We start from the raw sequence: 15549 nt of genomic DNA, 5'->3' as shown, positions 1-15549 counted from the left end.
AATTATATTCCATGCAGAAAAATCTTTACCAAGTTTCTTATCATGAGCCAGAAGACTTGGAGCTTTATTTGATAATTACCTTTGGTTTATGTCAGAGTTCAATGTCAGAAAAAATAATTACTAAACAAGAGATGTGTTTGTCAGAAACACAATGCCCCCTTATGCGCTGCTTTGAATTATTTGTTTGATCTTTGACCTTGAAGGATGACCTTGACCTTTCACCGCTCAAAATGTGCAGCTCCATGAGATACACATGCATTCCAAATATCAAGTTGCTATGTTCAATATTGCAAAAGCTATGAAGAAGGTTAAAGTTTTGGTTAAAGTTTTTGAATTTGTTTTCTTGACATTTGACCTTGAAGGATTACCTTGACCTTGACCTTTCACCACTCAAAATGTGCAGCTCCATGAGATACACATGCATGCCAAATATCAAGATGCTATCTTCAATATTGCAAAAGTTATGACCAAGGTTAAAGTTTTGGGACAGGCACGCAGACACAGACATACAATGACAGACAGGCCAAAAACAATATACCCCCGATCTTTCGATCCGGGGGCATAAAAACAAAATCCCTACCTACCACCCAAATTTACCTGGGTCGGGTTATGCCAAACAAACAATGTTTTAAGGATGGCCTAGTTCACCTTGTCGGTGAATTTAGAGAATTTGTTTGTGTTTACAAATTATTAGGGATAGGAACAAATACTAACAAGAGGGCCAAGATGGCCCTAGTTCGCTCACCTGAGAGGAGTCAGTTCATTCAATCTTTACCAAACATAAAACTTGACCTAGATATTCTCCAGACAAACATCCTGGTCAAGTTTCATCATCATTGAACCAAAACTCTGATGTATGGAGTGTTTAGGTTTTTGTAAGATTTGACCTGGTGACATATATTTTGACCCCTCATGACCAAACATTAAACTTTGCTTACAAAAATAGATATAATGACCAAGATTCATAAAATCTGGAAAAAATTGTGACCTCTAGATTGTTTACAAGGATTTTTTATAAATGTGACTTCTACAGTATTACACGGTTTTTCTTTTTTTTGACCTAATGACCTAGTTTTTGAGCCTGCATGACCCAGTTTCAAACTCAATCAAGGTATCATTAGGACAAATTTTCTGACTAAGTTTCAAGAAGATCAGACAAGAAATGTGCCCTCTAGAGTGTAAACAAGGTTTCTCTATAGCCAAATAAGGAAAACTGCAATGCCCACTTGCGGCCATGTTTTTAAACAAACTGGAACCACTTTTGAACTCAACCAACATATCATTTAGACAACCATTTTGATAAAGTAACATGAAGAATTGGGCATGAAATAAGACTTCTTCAGTGTTTACAAGGTGGTTGTTTTTTTTTACCTAGTTTTTGACCCAGTTTCAAACTCGATCAAGTATCATTAGGACAAATCTTCTGACCAAGTTTCATGAAGATCGGACAAGAAATGTGGCCTCTAGGGGAGAGAGTGTTTACAAGGTTTCTCTATAGCCAAATAAGGAAAACTGCCCCGCCTATTGGCAGCCATGTTTTTCAACTGACCGGAACCACTTTTGAACTCAACCAACATATCATTAAGACAAACATTTTGACAAAGTAACATGCAGATTCGGCATGAAATGTGACTTCTACAGTGTTTACAAGGTTTTTCTTTTTTTTGACCTAGTGACCTAGTTTTTGACCCGGCATGACCCAGTTTCGAACTCGACTGAGGTATCATTGGGACTAAGCTTCTGACCAAGTTTCATGAAGATCTTACAAGAAATGTTGCCTCTAGAGTGTTAACAAGTTTTCTCTATTGCCAATTAAGGAAAACTGCCCGCCCACTGGCGGCCATGTTTTTCAACAGACCGAAACCACTTTTGAACTCAACCAACATATCATTAAGACAAACATTTTGACAAAGTAGCATAAAGATTGGGCATGAAATGTGACTTCTACAGCATTTACAAGGTTTGTCTTTTTTTGACCTAGTGACGTAGTTTTGGACCCGACATGACCCAGTTTCGAACTCGACCGAGGTATCATTGGGACAAAGCTTCTAACCAAGTTTCATGAAGATCGGACAAGAAATGTGGCCTCTAGTGTTTACCAGGTTTCTCTATAGCCAAATAAGGAAAACTGCCCCGCCCACTGGCGGCCATGTTTTCAATGGACCGGAACCACTTTTTGAACTCAACCAACATATCATTAAGACAATTATTTTGACAAAGTAACATGAGGAGTGGGCATGAAATGTGACTTCTACAGTGTTTACAACGACTTACGTTCTTCTTTTTTTGACCTAGTGACCTAGTTTTTGACCCTGCATGACCCAGTTTAGATCTAGCCTGAGGTATCATTGGGACAAAGCTTCTGACCAAGCAGGGGTTCCGCTGTTGATCGCCATTGGCGCCAAATGGCGCTAATTTTTTAAATGTGGCTCCAATTTTTTAAAAGTGGCGAATTAAACAAATTGGTAAAATCCTATAGGAAAATGTACTGCGAGTCGAAAGCACGCGACCGAGCATTAGCGGCCAGCGTCTGTCAGTTGTAAATATTGATTTACGACGATGTAAGCGACCTTCAGTGCAGATTGCATTAGAAATCACCGAAGCCTGTCAGTGTTACAAATGGTGTTTTTACTGCTATTTTCAAGTTTTATGGGGGTTATTATCGGATTAACGGCTCCTTTATGATATTGAGCAATAAGTTAAGTAACACGGGGACAAACTGTCACGACGATCAATAATTATAATGATTATTAGGGCCGCTATTTCTTTGTTAAAATCAAAACCATGGGGCTGGCAAAAGCATTTAATTTCTCCACATCAACAAATAAAAACTTGTTTCAACAGGTATTTGTGAGCATTTCTGTTTAATAGATTCATTATTGTAATGTTCTGGGAAGGATATAAATTGATTAAGATAACAACAATTTCTGAATTAAATATAAAACATTCACTCGATGTACTATATTTGGGATATGTTAAATTCGGACATTTAAAGATAGGGACATTTATGTGTTGGTTTGATGTTGATAGTTTGTAAAAAATATGTTTTATGTTATTTCAGGCAACTAGAATGGATGGTGGCAATTATCTGGGCCTTTCTGTCAGGAAAAAGGCGTGAACAACAGTCATTTAATTGAACCTGGAAATCATTCACCACTAACAGAAAACTTGTTAACAACAGAAGCTGATGTATATCATGTCCAAATGACCAAATATAACCGTTAAACACTTTGAAGTGAGATGCTTTATTTTCTGATTCCCTTTCAAATGATGAACATTGGTGTGATTTTATGTTTAAATAATTAATTTCGAAACATTTATGCAGCATATTGCTTAATACATTGATGTTAACATTATTATATTATTTTGGTTATCTGTGTTGTTTATCAAGTTGAAAAAAATGTTATTTATATACAAATAAAGCTTATTAAGACTTATGAAGGTACTTATAGTTTTTTTTATGAAATAACATACTTTTTAAAGTGATAATATAGTCAATGACATTAATGTAGTAAGGTTTCTTAAAATGATTGTTCTTATTAATAAGGTGGAATAACCAACAGTATTCACGCCGCGAAAAAGTGGCGACAACTTTTTTTGGGCCAGTGGAACCCCTGGACCAAGTATCATGAAGATCGGACAAGAAATGTGGCCTCTAGAGTATTTACGAACAAATGTGGACGGACGGACAGATGATGGACAAAGACCGATCACAAAAGCTCACCTGAGCAATCAGGTGAGCTAAAAACTAGTTTCAAATATTTGTTCTTCATTGTTCAAATATATTTGATTTTTAACATTATATTATATTAACATATCTGAACTTACAAACGTCTGAAGTAAAGTATTATTCCCATTTGGCACAAAGACCAATACAACCTTAAATGCAGCTTTTATAAAAGGGATAGAGTAATCATTTTTAAAATGATTATTGATTATTATAATTATAATAATTCTTTTATTTTTCCAAAGAAATAAGATATTTCCAGTATACAAATTACCATAATTCTCATGTATTTTGCTGTATTGAGCGAAAAATATAATTCATAACAGGAAAGGTTGGCATTGTGAATAGATTTTACTTTCTTTAACTTGCTTGTAGAAATTTCTTGAACATAAAGCGAGTTTGAAATAAACGCTCGAGTCAAAATAAATTTATACTTATTTAAAACAAAATCAATTGGTTGATATATGATAAACTTAATTTTGATCAGATAATCATGGATTATAAACATGGATATAGTCATTAAATTGATTTGTTATTTTAAGTTAACGCAAGTCGAGCGTAATTGAGAGCACTGAACTGTGAATAACATGTCAATTATCTTAGATAGTCAATAGATAAAACACGGTGCATTAACAACTTTGCAAACTGCCAGATAAAACCATTAAAGACCCTACCCCTCTGCTACTTCCCATCCGTGTGCAAATCATCGTCTAATGGTAGCTGTTATCCAAACAATTAATAATACATGAAAGTCTGCACTGAACAAAAACAGCTACTTTGCACTTTATTTTTTATTTTTTAAGTTTGCTTAAAAAAGAATATTTGAATATGAATTTTACAGTAGAATATTCGGCCAATTTTTTAATATTTGAATATTTGTTCCCATCCTTCAAAATATATCAAAAGATTAAGGGATAACATACGGAGACACTCTTCTAGTCCTACTTTGTTTATAAATGATCAATAAAAATGCTGAAAACTTACATAGTATACTAATTCACATTTCACTGTCAGGAAGTCACTTTTAAGTAGGGTCAAATGTATTGTTAATCACAAATCCGATTGGACAAGTGGTTGTAAAAGTAAATTGTCAACCCTGCAACATAAAGGACCCATCTCCCTGCATCCCTAGATTCCTGTGTAACCCTCAACCAGCAATTCTTTTAAAGTTTATTCTACTCTTGCCTTAATCAGTCAATTTCTACAACTGACCCATGTGGCAAACACAAATTTTAATTTGGCTACAACACACACACACACATGCCAAAATGAACAGGATATTGCCACAGTGAGGAAAATTTGGCAAAATAATATTTAGAGCTCGCCGAAAGCCCGATAATGTGACCCTTACCTGACTATGTGACCCTACCTCCCTACGTGACCCCTATCTGACTATGTTACCCCTACCTGACTATGTGACCCCTTACCTGACCAGTGACCCCTACCTTACAATGTGACCCCTACCTGACTATGTGACCACTACCAGACCAGTGACCCCTACCTGACCAGTGACCCCTACCTGACCAGTGACCCATACCTGACCAGTGACCCCTACCTGACTATGTGACCCCTACCTGACTATGTGACAACTACCAGACTATGGGATCCCTACCTGACTATGTGACCCCTTTCTCACCATGTGACCACTACCAGACTATGTGACCCCTACCTGATTATGTGACCCCTACCTGACCAGTGACCCCTTCCTGACCATGTGACCCCTACCTGACTATGTGACCCCTACCTGACTATGTGACCCCTTCCTGACCATGTGACCACTACCAGACTATGTGACCACTACCAGACTATGTGACCCCTACCTGACCAGTGACCCCTTCCTAACCATGTGACCCCTACCTGACTAAGTGACCCCTACCTGACCATGTAACCTCTACCTAACTATGTGACCCCTACATAACTATGTGACCCCTACCTAACTATGTGACCCCTACCTGACTATGTGACCCCTACCTAACTATGTGACCCCTACCTAATTATGTGACCCCTACCTGACTATGTGACCCCTTACCTGACTATGTGACCCCTACCTAACTATGTGACCCCCTACCTGACTGTGTGACCCCTAACTAGCTATGTGACCCCTACCTGACTATGTGACCCCTACCTGACTATGTGACCCCTACCTGACAATGTGACCCCTACCTGACTATGTGACCCCTAACTAACTACGTGACCCCTACCTAACTACGTGACTCTACCTGACTATGTGACCCCTACCTGACTATGTTACCCCTACCTGACTATTTGACCCCTACCTAACTATGTGACCCCTACCTGTCTATGTGACCCCTACCTGATGGCAGCCTCCAATGCCTCCACCCAGCATCTTGCCTCCTCGGGGTCTGTGCAGTACAACAGCAGACTCTCATCCTTGCAGTTCACCTGTCAACACACACAAACAAAATTATCAGTTGTAGTACAGTGCTGATAAGATACAGTTGTCTGCTCTTGTTGTCACGCTAACGGGAACACTAATGGGAACGCCGACGCCGGGGTGAGTAGGATAGCTCCACTACATATATTTCATATATAATAGTCGAGCTAAAAACTTTAATTAATATCATGCAGTCCCCCCCCAGAGATAAAAACTTACACTACCTTTTACATTTCTTAAATCAGCTATTTAATTGATACTGTTTCCAAATATAAATATCCTTGGGGCTCATCCCAATATGACGAGAAAAAAAACTGTTTAAGTTTACATTGTAGTTTCAGCTATCCTGATGGCGAAATAGCAAAATCCTATTCCGGCAACTAAACTATAATTAATTATGGTAAAATTAAAGTGGATGTTGATTATATATGCCTGTTTGCAACATATTGGGTGTGTTGTCATCAATCACATTCAATTTGAAGTTATTAAAAAATGAGTGTGACCATGTCCTATACGCTCTCGACAAAGGTACAACACATCCTTTCCAAACTAGAGCTTTGTCACAACATGGTGAAGTTTAAAACGCACTAAGATACCTGGTGACCTAGTTTTTGACCCGGCATGACCCATATTCAAACTTGACCTAGACATCATCTACATACAACTTCTGACCAAGTTTGATAAAGATTGGATGAAAAATACTTGAATTAGAGAGCGGACAACATTGTGATGTTTAAAACACACTAAGTGACCCCGTGACCTTGTTTTTGACCCGGCATGACCCATATTCAAACTTGCCCTAGACATTATCAAGATACAACTTCTGACCGATTTTGGTGAAGATTGGATAAAAACTACTTGAATTAGAGAGCGGACAACATGGTGAGGTTTAAAAATGTTTAAAATGCACTAAGTGACCTCGTGACCTAGTTTTTGACCCGGCATGGCCCATGTTCGAACTTGGCCTTAAGATCATCTAGATACAACTTCTGACCAAGTTTGGTGAAGATTGGATGAAAACTACTTGAATTAGAGAGCAGACAACATGCTGAATGTTTAAAGCGCATTAAGTGACCTCGTGACCTAGTTTTTGACCCGGCTAGGCCCATGTTCGAACTTGGCCTAGACATCATGTAGATACAACTTCAGCCCAAGTTAAGTGAAGATCGGATGAAAACTACTTGAATTAGAGAGCGGACAACATGCTCAATGTTTAAAACGCACTAAGTGACCCCGTGACCTAGTTTTTGACCCGGTAAGGCCCATGTTCGAACTTGGCCTAGACATCATCTAGAAACAACTTCTGGCCAAGTTTGGTGAAGATCGGATGAAAACTACTTGAATTAGAGAGCGGACTCTTAATACGGACCGACAGACAGACCGACAGGCCGACCAACCTACAGACAAGTTCACTCCTATATACCCCCCTAAACTTCATTTGTGGGGGTATAATTATGTGAAGATCAGATGAAAACCACTTCAATTAGAGAGCGGACACCATGCTAAATGCTTGAAATGCACTTAGTAACCTCGTAACCTAGTTTTTGACCCGGCATGACCCATATTTGAACTTGACCTACATATCATCTAGACACAAATTCTGACCAAATTTTTGTGAAGATCGGGTGAAAACTACTTCAATTAGAGAGCGGACACCATGCATAATCCTTGAAATGCACTAAGTGAACCCGTGACCTAGTGTTTGACCCGGCATGACCCATATTCGAACTTGACCTTGATATTGTCTAGACACAACTTCTGGCCAAGTTTGGTGAAGATCGGATGAAAACTATTTGAATTAGGGAGCAGACACTGCTGTGGACGCCGCCCGCCTGCCAAGGGTGAAACTATAATACGTCCCGTTTTTAAAAACAGGCGTTTAATTACAGAGCGGACACTTTATATTGACTGACTGACAGACAGACCGACCGACACACAAGCTCCTATTTACCCACTTAAACTTCGTTTGTGGGGGTATAATAATTGATTGTGGGCAACTTGACATTTGGGGTAAATTTGATCAATATAAAGAAATTTTCCAAAAGGAAAGGGGCCTTCCAATAAAGTAAAAAAAGCTGTGGAATCCCAATCAAGTGAACCATTCACCCTGAGACATACCCTGAACATTCCGCCGCCATCAGACCTCTGCAGACTGCCCAGCACCCGCTCAACAGAGCAGTGTCGTAGGGGCAGTACACAGCAGCACGAGTACGAGTTGTTACAGCTGTCTAGAAGTCGTGGCTTGCCATACAGAAGCATGTCAGAGAACAGGAAAAACATGCGCTCCTGGGACTTTCCTGCGCGTCTGGATATCTGGTCATGAAGAAAAGAATGCCAAACTTAACTAAGTAAATTTGTTATTAGGTTTTCCACAACTTTGTAAAAACATATCTTTTATATCTTGTAATGCCGACCCCTTTCATCCTTTTATGATAGCTTATAATCAAACATAAATATTGCTTTAGTATATTATTTTGAAAGGATTTTAAATGTACCAGATTTTTTTGTTTTACACAAATAAGTTAATCTTGTCAAAATTAACCTCTTTCCAGAGTAAGTCTATTTATTATTTAGCAGAAAACACAGTTCAAAACAAAAATTATTAAGGAGTAAAACTGTGCCATTATATTTTCATGATAAAAGTCCCTTGAGCTTTGACCCTTATTATCCTCAGAGTCTTCCTCATTTCAAAAGTTACCATCATACCAATTTTCATGATAGCAGTTCAAACATGGGATCAAGGGATCGACAATCCAACTATATGACCAATTAACAGACCAACCAAAGAACAATTGCAAATCAATGCTTTATTAAAATACTTTAATAATATCCTTAGCTGATGACATCAATTTAGTGAAATCCCATAGAGCAAGTATGACATTAACCAGTCATAAAATTCAAAAAATATTTATCTTCATCTAATCGATTATTCTTAAAAAAAAATTTGATGAGAAATAAATCATGATATTAAAGAGTAAACAAAAATGTCTAATAAGCACAACAAAACTTTCATGAAGTGGCCTCAAGTGTGTTATTCAGTTGTTTGTAATCGAGAGGTAAATAATCATATCAATTACATCTTAGGTAACACTTAATAGAAGGAAGTTCAGTTTATGCGTGATAAACAAACAATGATGCCAATTATAAAATAATGTCCTTTTTTGCAATTAAACAAAAAATATTGTTTTTAATAAGGTACTGGATTATTCCTTCAAGTTTAATACATTGTTTAGGGACATGTTATTGGTTCCCCTAATTGGTGGTGCATGTTGGTCATGCAGGAAACATCATTGATGCGCAGCACTGGTAAAGCGATTGCTATAAAAATGAATTTAAAATTATTTATTTCGCTAAAAAGGCATTTTTTTCAACATAAGGGTTACTGAAAAAGTTATCTAATCTAGTAGCCTAACCTTTTTCACCCAAAATAAAATCATTTAAGCAAAACATTACCTTGTTCATTTTTCCTTCCTTAATGAACTCACGCCCAGGGGCAAGCAACTTTGGGGCAGAGTTATCAAAGCTATTCTGAATTGAAAGAACCTTCTGGAAGTTCTCGTGTTGACGGACATGCTCATTGATGTGCATTGCAATATCACCAATCTGCTTGGCAGCCTCTAAAAAGGGTACATTTATGAGATTTTAAAAATTAAGAGGGCCTGAAAGGCCCAAAGTCGCTCAACTTGAAACTCGAAACTTTGTATTTGATTAAACGCCAATTTCTATAAAAAATATTCAATGGTGTTGTACAATGACATATGATACAATACAACACTTAATAACAATACTAACACTAATAAAACTTATTTCAACAACTGGCAATGTTAAATGGAAGATCGTCAGGATAATTAAAACAAAATTCAACACCTGAGATAGAAAGGAACTGATGTGTTCTATGCAGCCCAAGATGTCATTAGAAGAAATAACTTTCATGAAGAGTGAACAATATATGAAACTTTTAGAGTTCTAACAAGCTTTTACTATAGCCATATAAGGATAAAATCCCCGCTCCCTGGCAGCCACGTTTTTCATTAGACCAGAACCATTTTTAAACACATCCAAGATTTCATTAGAACAAATGTTCTGATGAAGTTTCATGAAGATTGGAATCTGAATGTGACTTTTAGAGTGTTAACAAGTTTTTACAATAGCCATATAAGACAAGCATATCAGTTTCACTGATGGATGCTCCCCGATGACGCGCTTTGTCAATCTATGTGTTAATAATTAACAACTTATTGACCTCAAACCTCATCAAAAGTTAGAGGTCCATGCAAGGTATCTACATGCCAAATATGTAAGAGATCGGTAAAATATTGAAGGCGCTATGAGAAACTGTAACAAAATTGTGACGGAAAATCTATTGTTATCCTCGGTGACCTTGACCCCAGTAACCTCAAACCTCATCAAAAGGTTGAGGTCCATGAAAGGTATCTACATGCCAAATATGAAAGAGATTGGTAAAATATTGAAGGCGCTATGAGAAACTGTAACAAAATTAAGACTGAAAAATCTATTATTAGCCTTGGTGACCTTGACCCCAGTGACCTCTAACCTCATGAAAATGTAGAGGTCCATGCAAGGTACCTACATGCCAAATATGTAAGACATCGGTAAAATATTGAAGGCGATATGAGAAACTGTAACAAAATTGTGACGGAAAAATCTATTATTAGCCTTGGTGACCTTGACCTAGGGTTTTTCATTCATGTCAAATTTTAGGGGTCCCTAGTACTCTAGTTAATAATTTTCAGGGGTCCTGTCAATAAAAATGGGGGTCCCAATATAACTAAGTGATATATTAGTAGCATAGCACTCCTGTCAGAATGCTCATAGGTCACCTTGTTTTTATATTATTGCAGACGAAAAAGAGAATACTTAAATGCATGCCATTTGAGTTGCAAGCAGCGAATGTATGGAAAATGTTCTGGCTGTGTCAAAGTTAACTAGAAATGGCGCGGCAGAGGCCGACGCGTATCCCCACGCCGAATGTTTGACCTAGGTGTGCCCCAGGGTTGGTAATGGGGCCATGCATAGCTGAGATTGACCGTATTGTCATAAGAGAAGTTCATCATCAATTAGAAGTGAATTGGTGTAGAAATGAAGAAGTTATAGTAAAAGGCAATTTTGGGTGGGTGTGACATATGTGGGCAGGGCGCCCCAGGGTTGGTAATTGTGCCATGCATAGTTGAGATTGACCGTATTGTCATAAGAGAAGTTCAGTATCAATTTGAAGTGAATCGGTGTAGAAATGAAGAAATTATAGTAAAAGGCAATTTTGGGCGGGTGTGGTCTATGTGGGCGGGGCCCCAGGGTTGGTAATGGGGCCATGCATAGTTGAGATTGACCGTATTGTCATAAGAGAGGTTCAGTATCAATTTGAAGTGAATCGGTGTAGAAATGAAGAAATTATAGTAAAAGGCAATTTTGGGTGGGTGTGGTCTATGTGGGCGGGGCGCCCCATGGTTGGTAATGGGGCCATGCATAGTTGAGATTGACTGTATTGTCATAAGAGAAGTTCAATATCAATTTGAAGTGAATCGGTGTAGAAATGAAGAAATTATAGTAAAGGCAATTTTGGGTGGGTGTGGTCTATGTGGGCGGGGCCCCAGGGTTGGTTATGGGGCCATGCATAGTTGAGATTGACCCTAATGTCATAAGAGAAGTTCAGTATCAATTTGAAGTGAATCCGTGTAGAAATGAAAAAATTATAGTAAATGGAATTTTTTGGTGGGTGTGGCCTATGTGGGCGGGCGCCCCAGGGTTGGGATTGGGGCCATGCATAGTTGAGATTGACCCTAATGTCATAACAAAAGTTCAGTATCAATTTGAAGTGAATCCGTGTAGAAATGAAAAAATTATAGTAAATGGAAATTTTTGGTGGGTGTGGCCTATGTGGGCGGGGCGCCCCAGGGTTGGGAATGGGGCCATGCATGGTTGAGATTGACCGTATTGTCATAAGAGAGGTCCAGTATCAATTTGAAGTGAATCGGTGTAGAAATAAAGAAGTAAATGTAAAATAACATAAAAAAATGAGTGATAATTTCTGACGCGGCCCCACCCCAACCGCTATAACTTTTGACCCAGGGGTCAGATCAAAATTCCAAATAGTGCAAGGTCGCACATATGCTCATAGCTACCATGTGTGTAAGTTTCAAGGTTCTAGTGCTTTTAGTGTAGGAGGAGATAGTGGCCAGGACGGACAGACAGACAGACAGACGGACGGACGGACGGACGGCGGAGATAACCACAATATCCCCACCTTTTTTTCAAAAAGCGTGGGGATAATTAGTTAAAAGTATAGTATTCGATCATTTACTTAAACAATAGCCCAGATTTAACACACCCCTATAAAGTTAAAGATTAATTTTTATAGTTTAATCTTGCTTGCCAGATAATAGATTATAGCTATCGTAACCTCAGTAAGCTTTTTTTCATAGCGAATAGCTCACATTTACGCAATGTAATCTCAAAATCTGAGAAACTGTAACAAAAGTGTGACAGAAGGAAGGAAGGAAGTAAGGGCAAACTGGCAACTATACGCTCCTCGAAAATTTTCAGAGAGCATAAAAATATGCCCCGCCCCCTGGTGGCCATGTTTTTCAACCAACCTGAACAATTTCAAACTTGTCCAAGATATTATAGGGACGAATCTGCTGACCAAGTGTCATGAAGATCGGACATCAAATGTGGCCTCTAGAGTGTTAACAAGGTTTTCCCATAGCCATATAAGGAAAAATGCCCCACTGCCTGGTGCCCATGTTTTTCAACCAACCCAAACCATTTTTGAACCTGTCATAGATATCATAAGGACGAATCTTCTGACTAAGTTTCATGATGATCGGACAATAAATGTGGTCTCTAGAGGTTTTACAAAAGCCATATAAGATTCCCCGCCCCCTGGCGGCCATGTTTTTCAACCAACCAGAACCATTTTCAACGTCATCAAGATATCATTGGGACCAATCTTCTGACCAAGTTTCATGAAGATCTGACAATAAATGTGGCCTCTAGAGTGTTAACAAGATTTTACTCAAGCCATAAAAGGAAACATGCCCCGCCTTGTGGCCATGTTTTTCAACCAATCGGAACCAATTTTGAACTCGTCCAAGAGTTCATTGGCACAAATGTTTGGACCAAATTTAATGAAGAGCAGACAATAAATGTGGCCACTTGAGTAATAACATGGCAAATGTTGACGCAAAACAACACATGCCGCACAACACAAAAGGCGATCACAAAAGCTCACCATGAGAACAATGTGCTCAGGTAAGCTTAAAATAAGGAATGGCTTATATTTCAATAAAGCCATGTGGCTTAAGTAAATTTTTCAGGCTTAACAGGAAACTTAAATTTCTCAATAATTATAAGTTTAAAACTAAACAAAAAGGTTAAGGGCTTTACAAAAATGTTTTGAATTGGGGCTTTGATTAGCGTCAAGAACTTAATAGAAAGTACAGAAAGGTTAAGGGCATAACACAAAGGATAAGGGTTTCACCGAATCCTATAGGGCTTAACAGAAAGGTTAAGGCTGTAAGAGAAAGGTTTAGGACTCAACAGAAAGGATAAGGGTTTCACAGAAAGGATTATGGCTTTACAGAACAGTTAACAGCTTTACAGTAAGGAGTATTGCTTTACAGAACAGTTAACAGCTTTACAGTAAGGATTATGGCTTTACAGAACAGTTAACAGCTTTACAGTAAGGATTATGGCTTTACAGAACAGTTAACAGCTTTACAGTAAGGATTATGGCTTTACAGAACAGTTAACAGCTTTACAGTAAGGATTATGGCTTTACAGAACAGTTAACAGCTTTACAGTAAGGATTATGGCTTTACAGAGAGGTTGATGACTCATCAGAGTGATTTATACCTTTACAAAAAGGTTTAGGAATTTACAGAGGTTAAGGGCTAAACAGAATGGTTTAGGTATTTACAGAGGTTAAGAGCTTAACAGAAATGTTTAGGAATTTACACAGGTAAAGGGCTTAACAAAAAGATTTTTAAATTTACAGAGGTAAAAGGCTTAACAGAATGGTTGAGGAATTAACAGAGGTTAAGGGCTTACCAGAATGGTTTAGGAATGTACAGAGGTTAAGGGCTTATCAGAATGGTTTAGGAATTTACAGAGGTTAAGGGCTTACCAGAATGGTTTAGGAATATACAGAGGTTAAGGGCTTACAAGAAAGATTTAGGAATTTACAGAGGTTAAGGGCTTAACAGAATGGTTGAGGAATTTACAGAGGTTAAGGGCTTAACAGAATGGTTTAGGAATTTACAGAGGTTAAGGGCTTACAAGAAAGTTTTAGGAATTTACAGAGGTTTAGGGCTTAACAGAATGGTTTATGAATTTACAAAGGTTTAGGGCTTACCAAAATAGTTTAGGAATTTACAGAGGTTAAGAGCTTAACAGAATGGTTTAGGAATTTACACAGGCAAAGGGCTTGACAAAAAGGTTTTGGAATTTACAGAGGTTAAAGGCTTAACAGAATGGTTTAGGAATTTACAGAGGTTAAGGGCTTAACAGAATGGTTTATGAATTTACAGAGGTTAAGGGCTTAACAGAATGGTTTAGGAATTTACAGAGGTTAAGAGCTTAACAGAATGGTTTAGGAATTTACACAGGTAAAGGGCTTGACAAAAAGGTTTTGGAATTTACAGAGGTTAAAGGCTTAACAGAATGGTTTATGAATTTACATAGGTTAAGGGCTTAACAGAAAGGTTTGGAATTTACAGAGGTTAAGGACTTAACAGAAAGGTTTTGGAATTTACAGAGGTAAAGGGCTTAACAGAATGGTTTAGGAATTTACAGAGGTTAAGGGCTTTAAATAAAGTTTAAGGACGGACTAGAAATGTTTAGGATTTTACAGAGAGATAAAGGACTTTATAGAATAATCTAGGACTTTAGAGAGAGGTCAAGGGATTAACTGACATTCTAATGGCATTACAGAATTGTTTTGGACTCAACGAAAGAATGAGGGCCTGCAGAAAACATTGTGAAAAAGTTTAGTAAGAGACAAAGCGTTAAGAACTTTGAGAAGGTTTACGCTTTATAAATGTGTTCATCTTTATGACTTGCGGTACGCATTATATGACAGGGATCGACAAATCCACTCGCCCGCTCATAATTACGTGTAGAAATCGACTCCGGACGAGTGAATAATTCAGCTACGCAGTGGCATTTCTGGCCGAAAAGATTAAAATTTCAAATCTTAATACATCTTTACCAAACAAAACAACGTTTTATGGGCGATTAAAAATTAAAACCTGATGTTGCTTATTGCACACTGCACTACAATTAGTCCTGTTTCCATTATGCGCCGATACCAGTATGTTCTGTGAATGTATCCTATACAGTACAGTATACGGTCTTTTAATACTGCTGACAGTCGTCTAAATTATTCACATTTTTAGATTTAAAGAGTGGC

General features: G+C 38.0%; 1 protein-coding gene across 2 annotated transcripts in view; it reads right to left on the bottom strand.

Annotated features, from left to right (window-relative positions):
* Positions 1–15549, bottom strand: part of LOC127843762 (rho guanine nucleotide exchange factor 39-like) — a 31540-nt gene that overhangs the window by 6177 nt on the left and 9814 nt on the right. For both annotated transcript variants that reach the window (XM_052373512.1, XM_052373519.1), the window contains exons 7-9: positions 9576–9739; positions 8241–8435; positions 6042–6130 (exon numbers count right to left, since the gene is read on the bottom strand). In XM_052373512.1, coding sequence (XP_052229472.1) covers positions 6042–6130; positions 8241–8435; positions 9576–9739 — 448 coding nt within the window. The remainder of the gene's footprint in view (positions 1–6041; positions 6131–8240; positions 8436–9575; positions 9740–15549) is intronic.

The sequence above is a fragment of the Dreissena polymorpha genome, chromosome 1, assembly GCF_020536995.1.
Source record: "Dreissena polymorpha isolate Duluth1 chromosome 1, UMN_Dpol_1.0, whole genome shotgun sequence".
Taxonomy (NCBI): domain Eukaryota; kingdom Metazoa; phylum Mollusca; class Bivalvia; order Myida; family Dreissenidae; genus Dreissena; species Dreissena polymorpha.
Note: the sequence above shows the minus strand (reverse complement) of the source record. Positions and strands in the feature narration are given on the sequence as shown.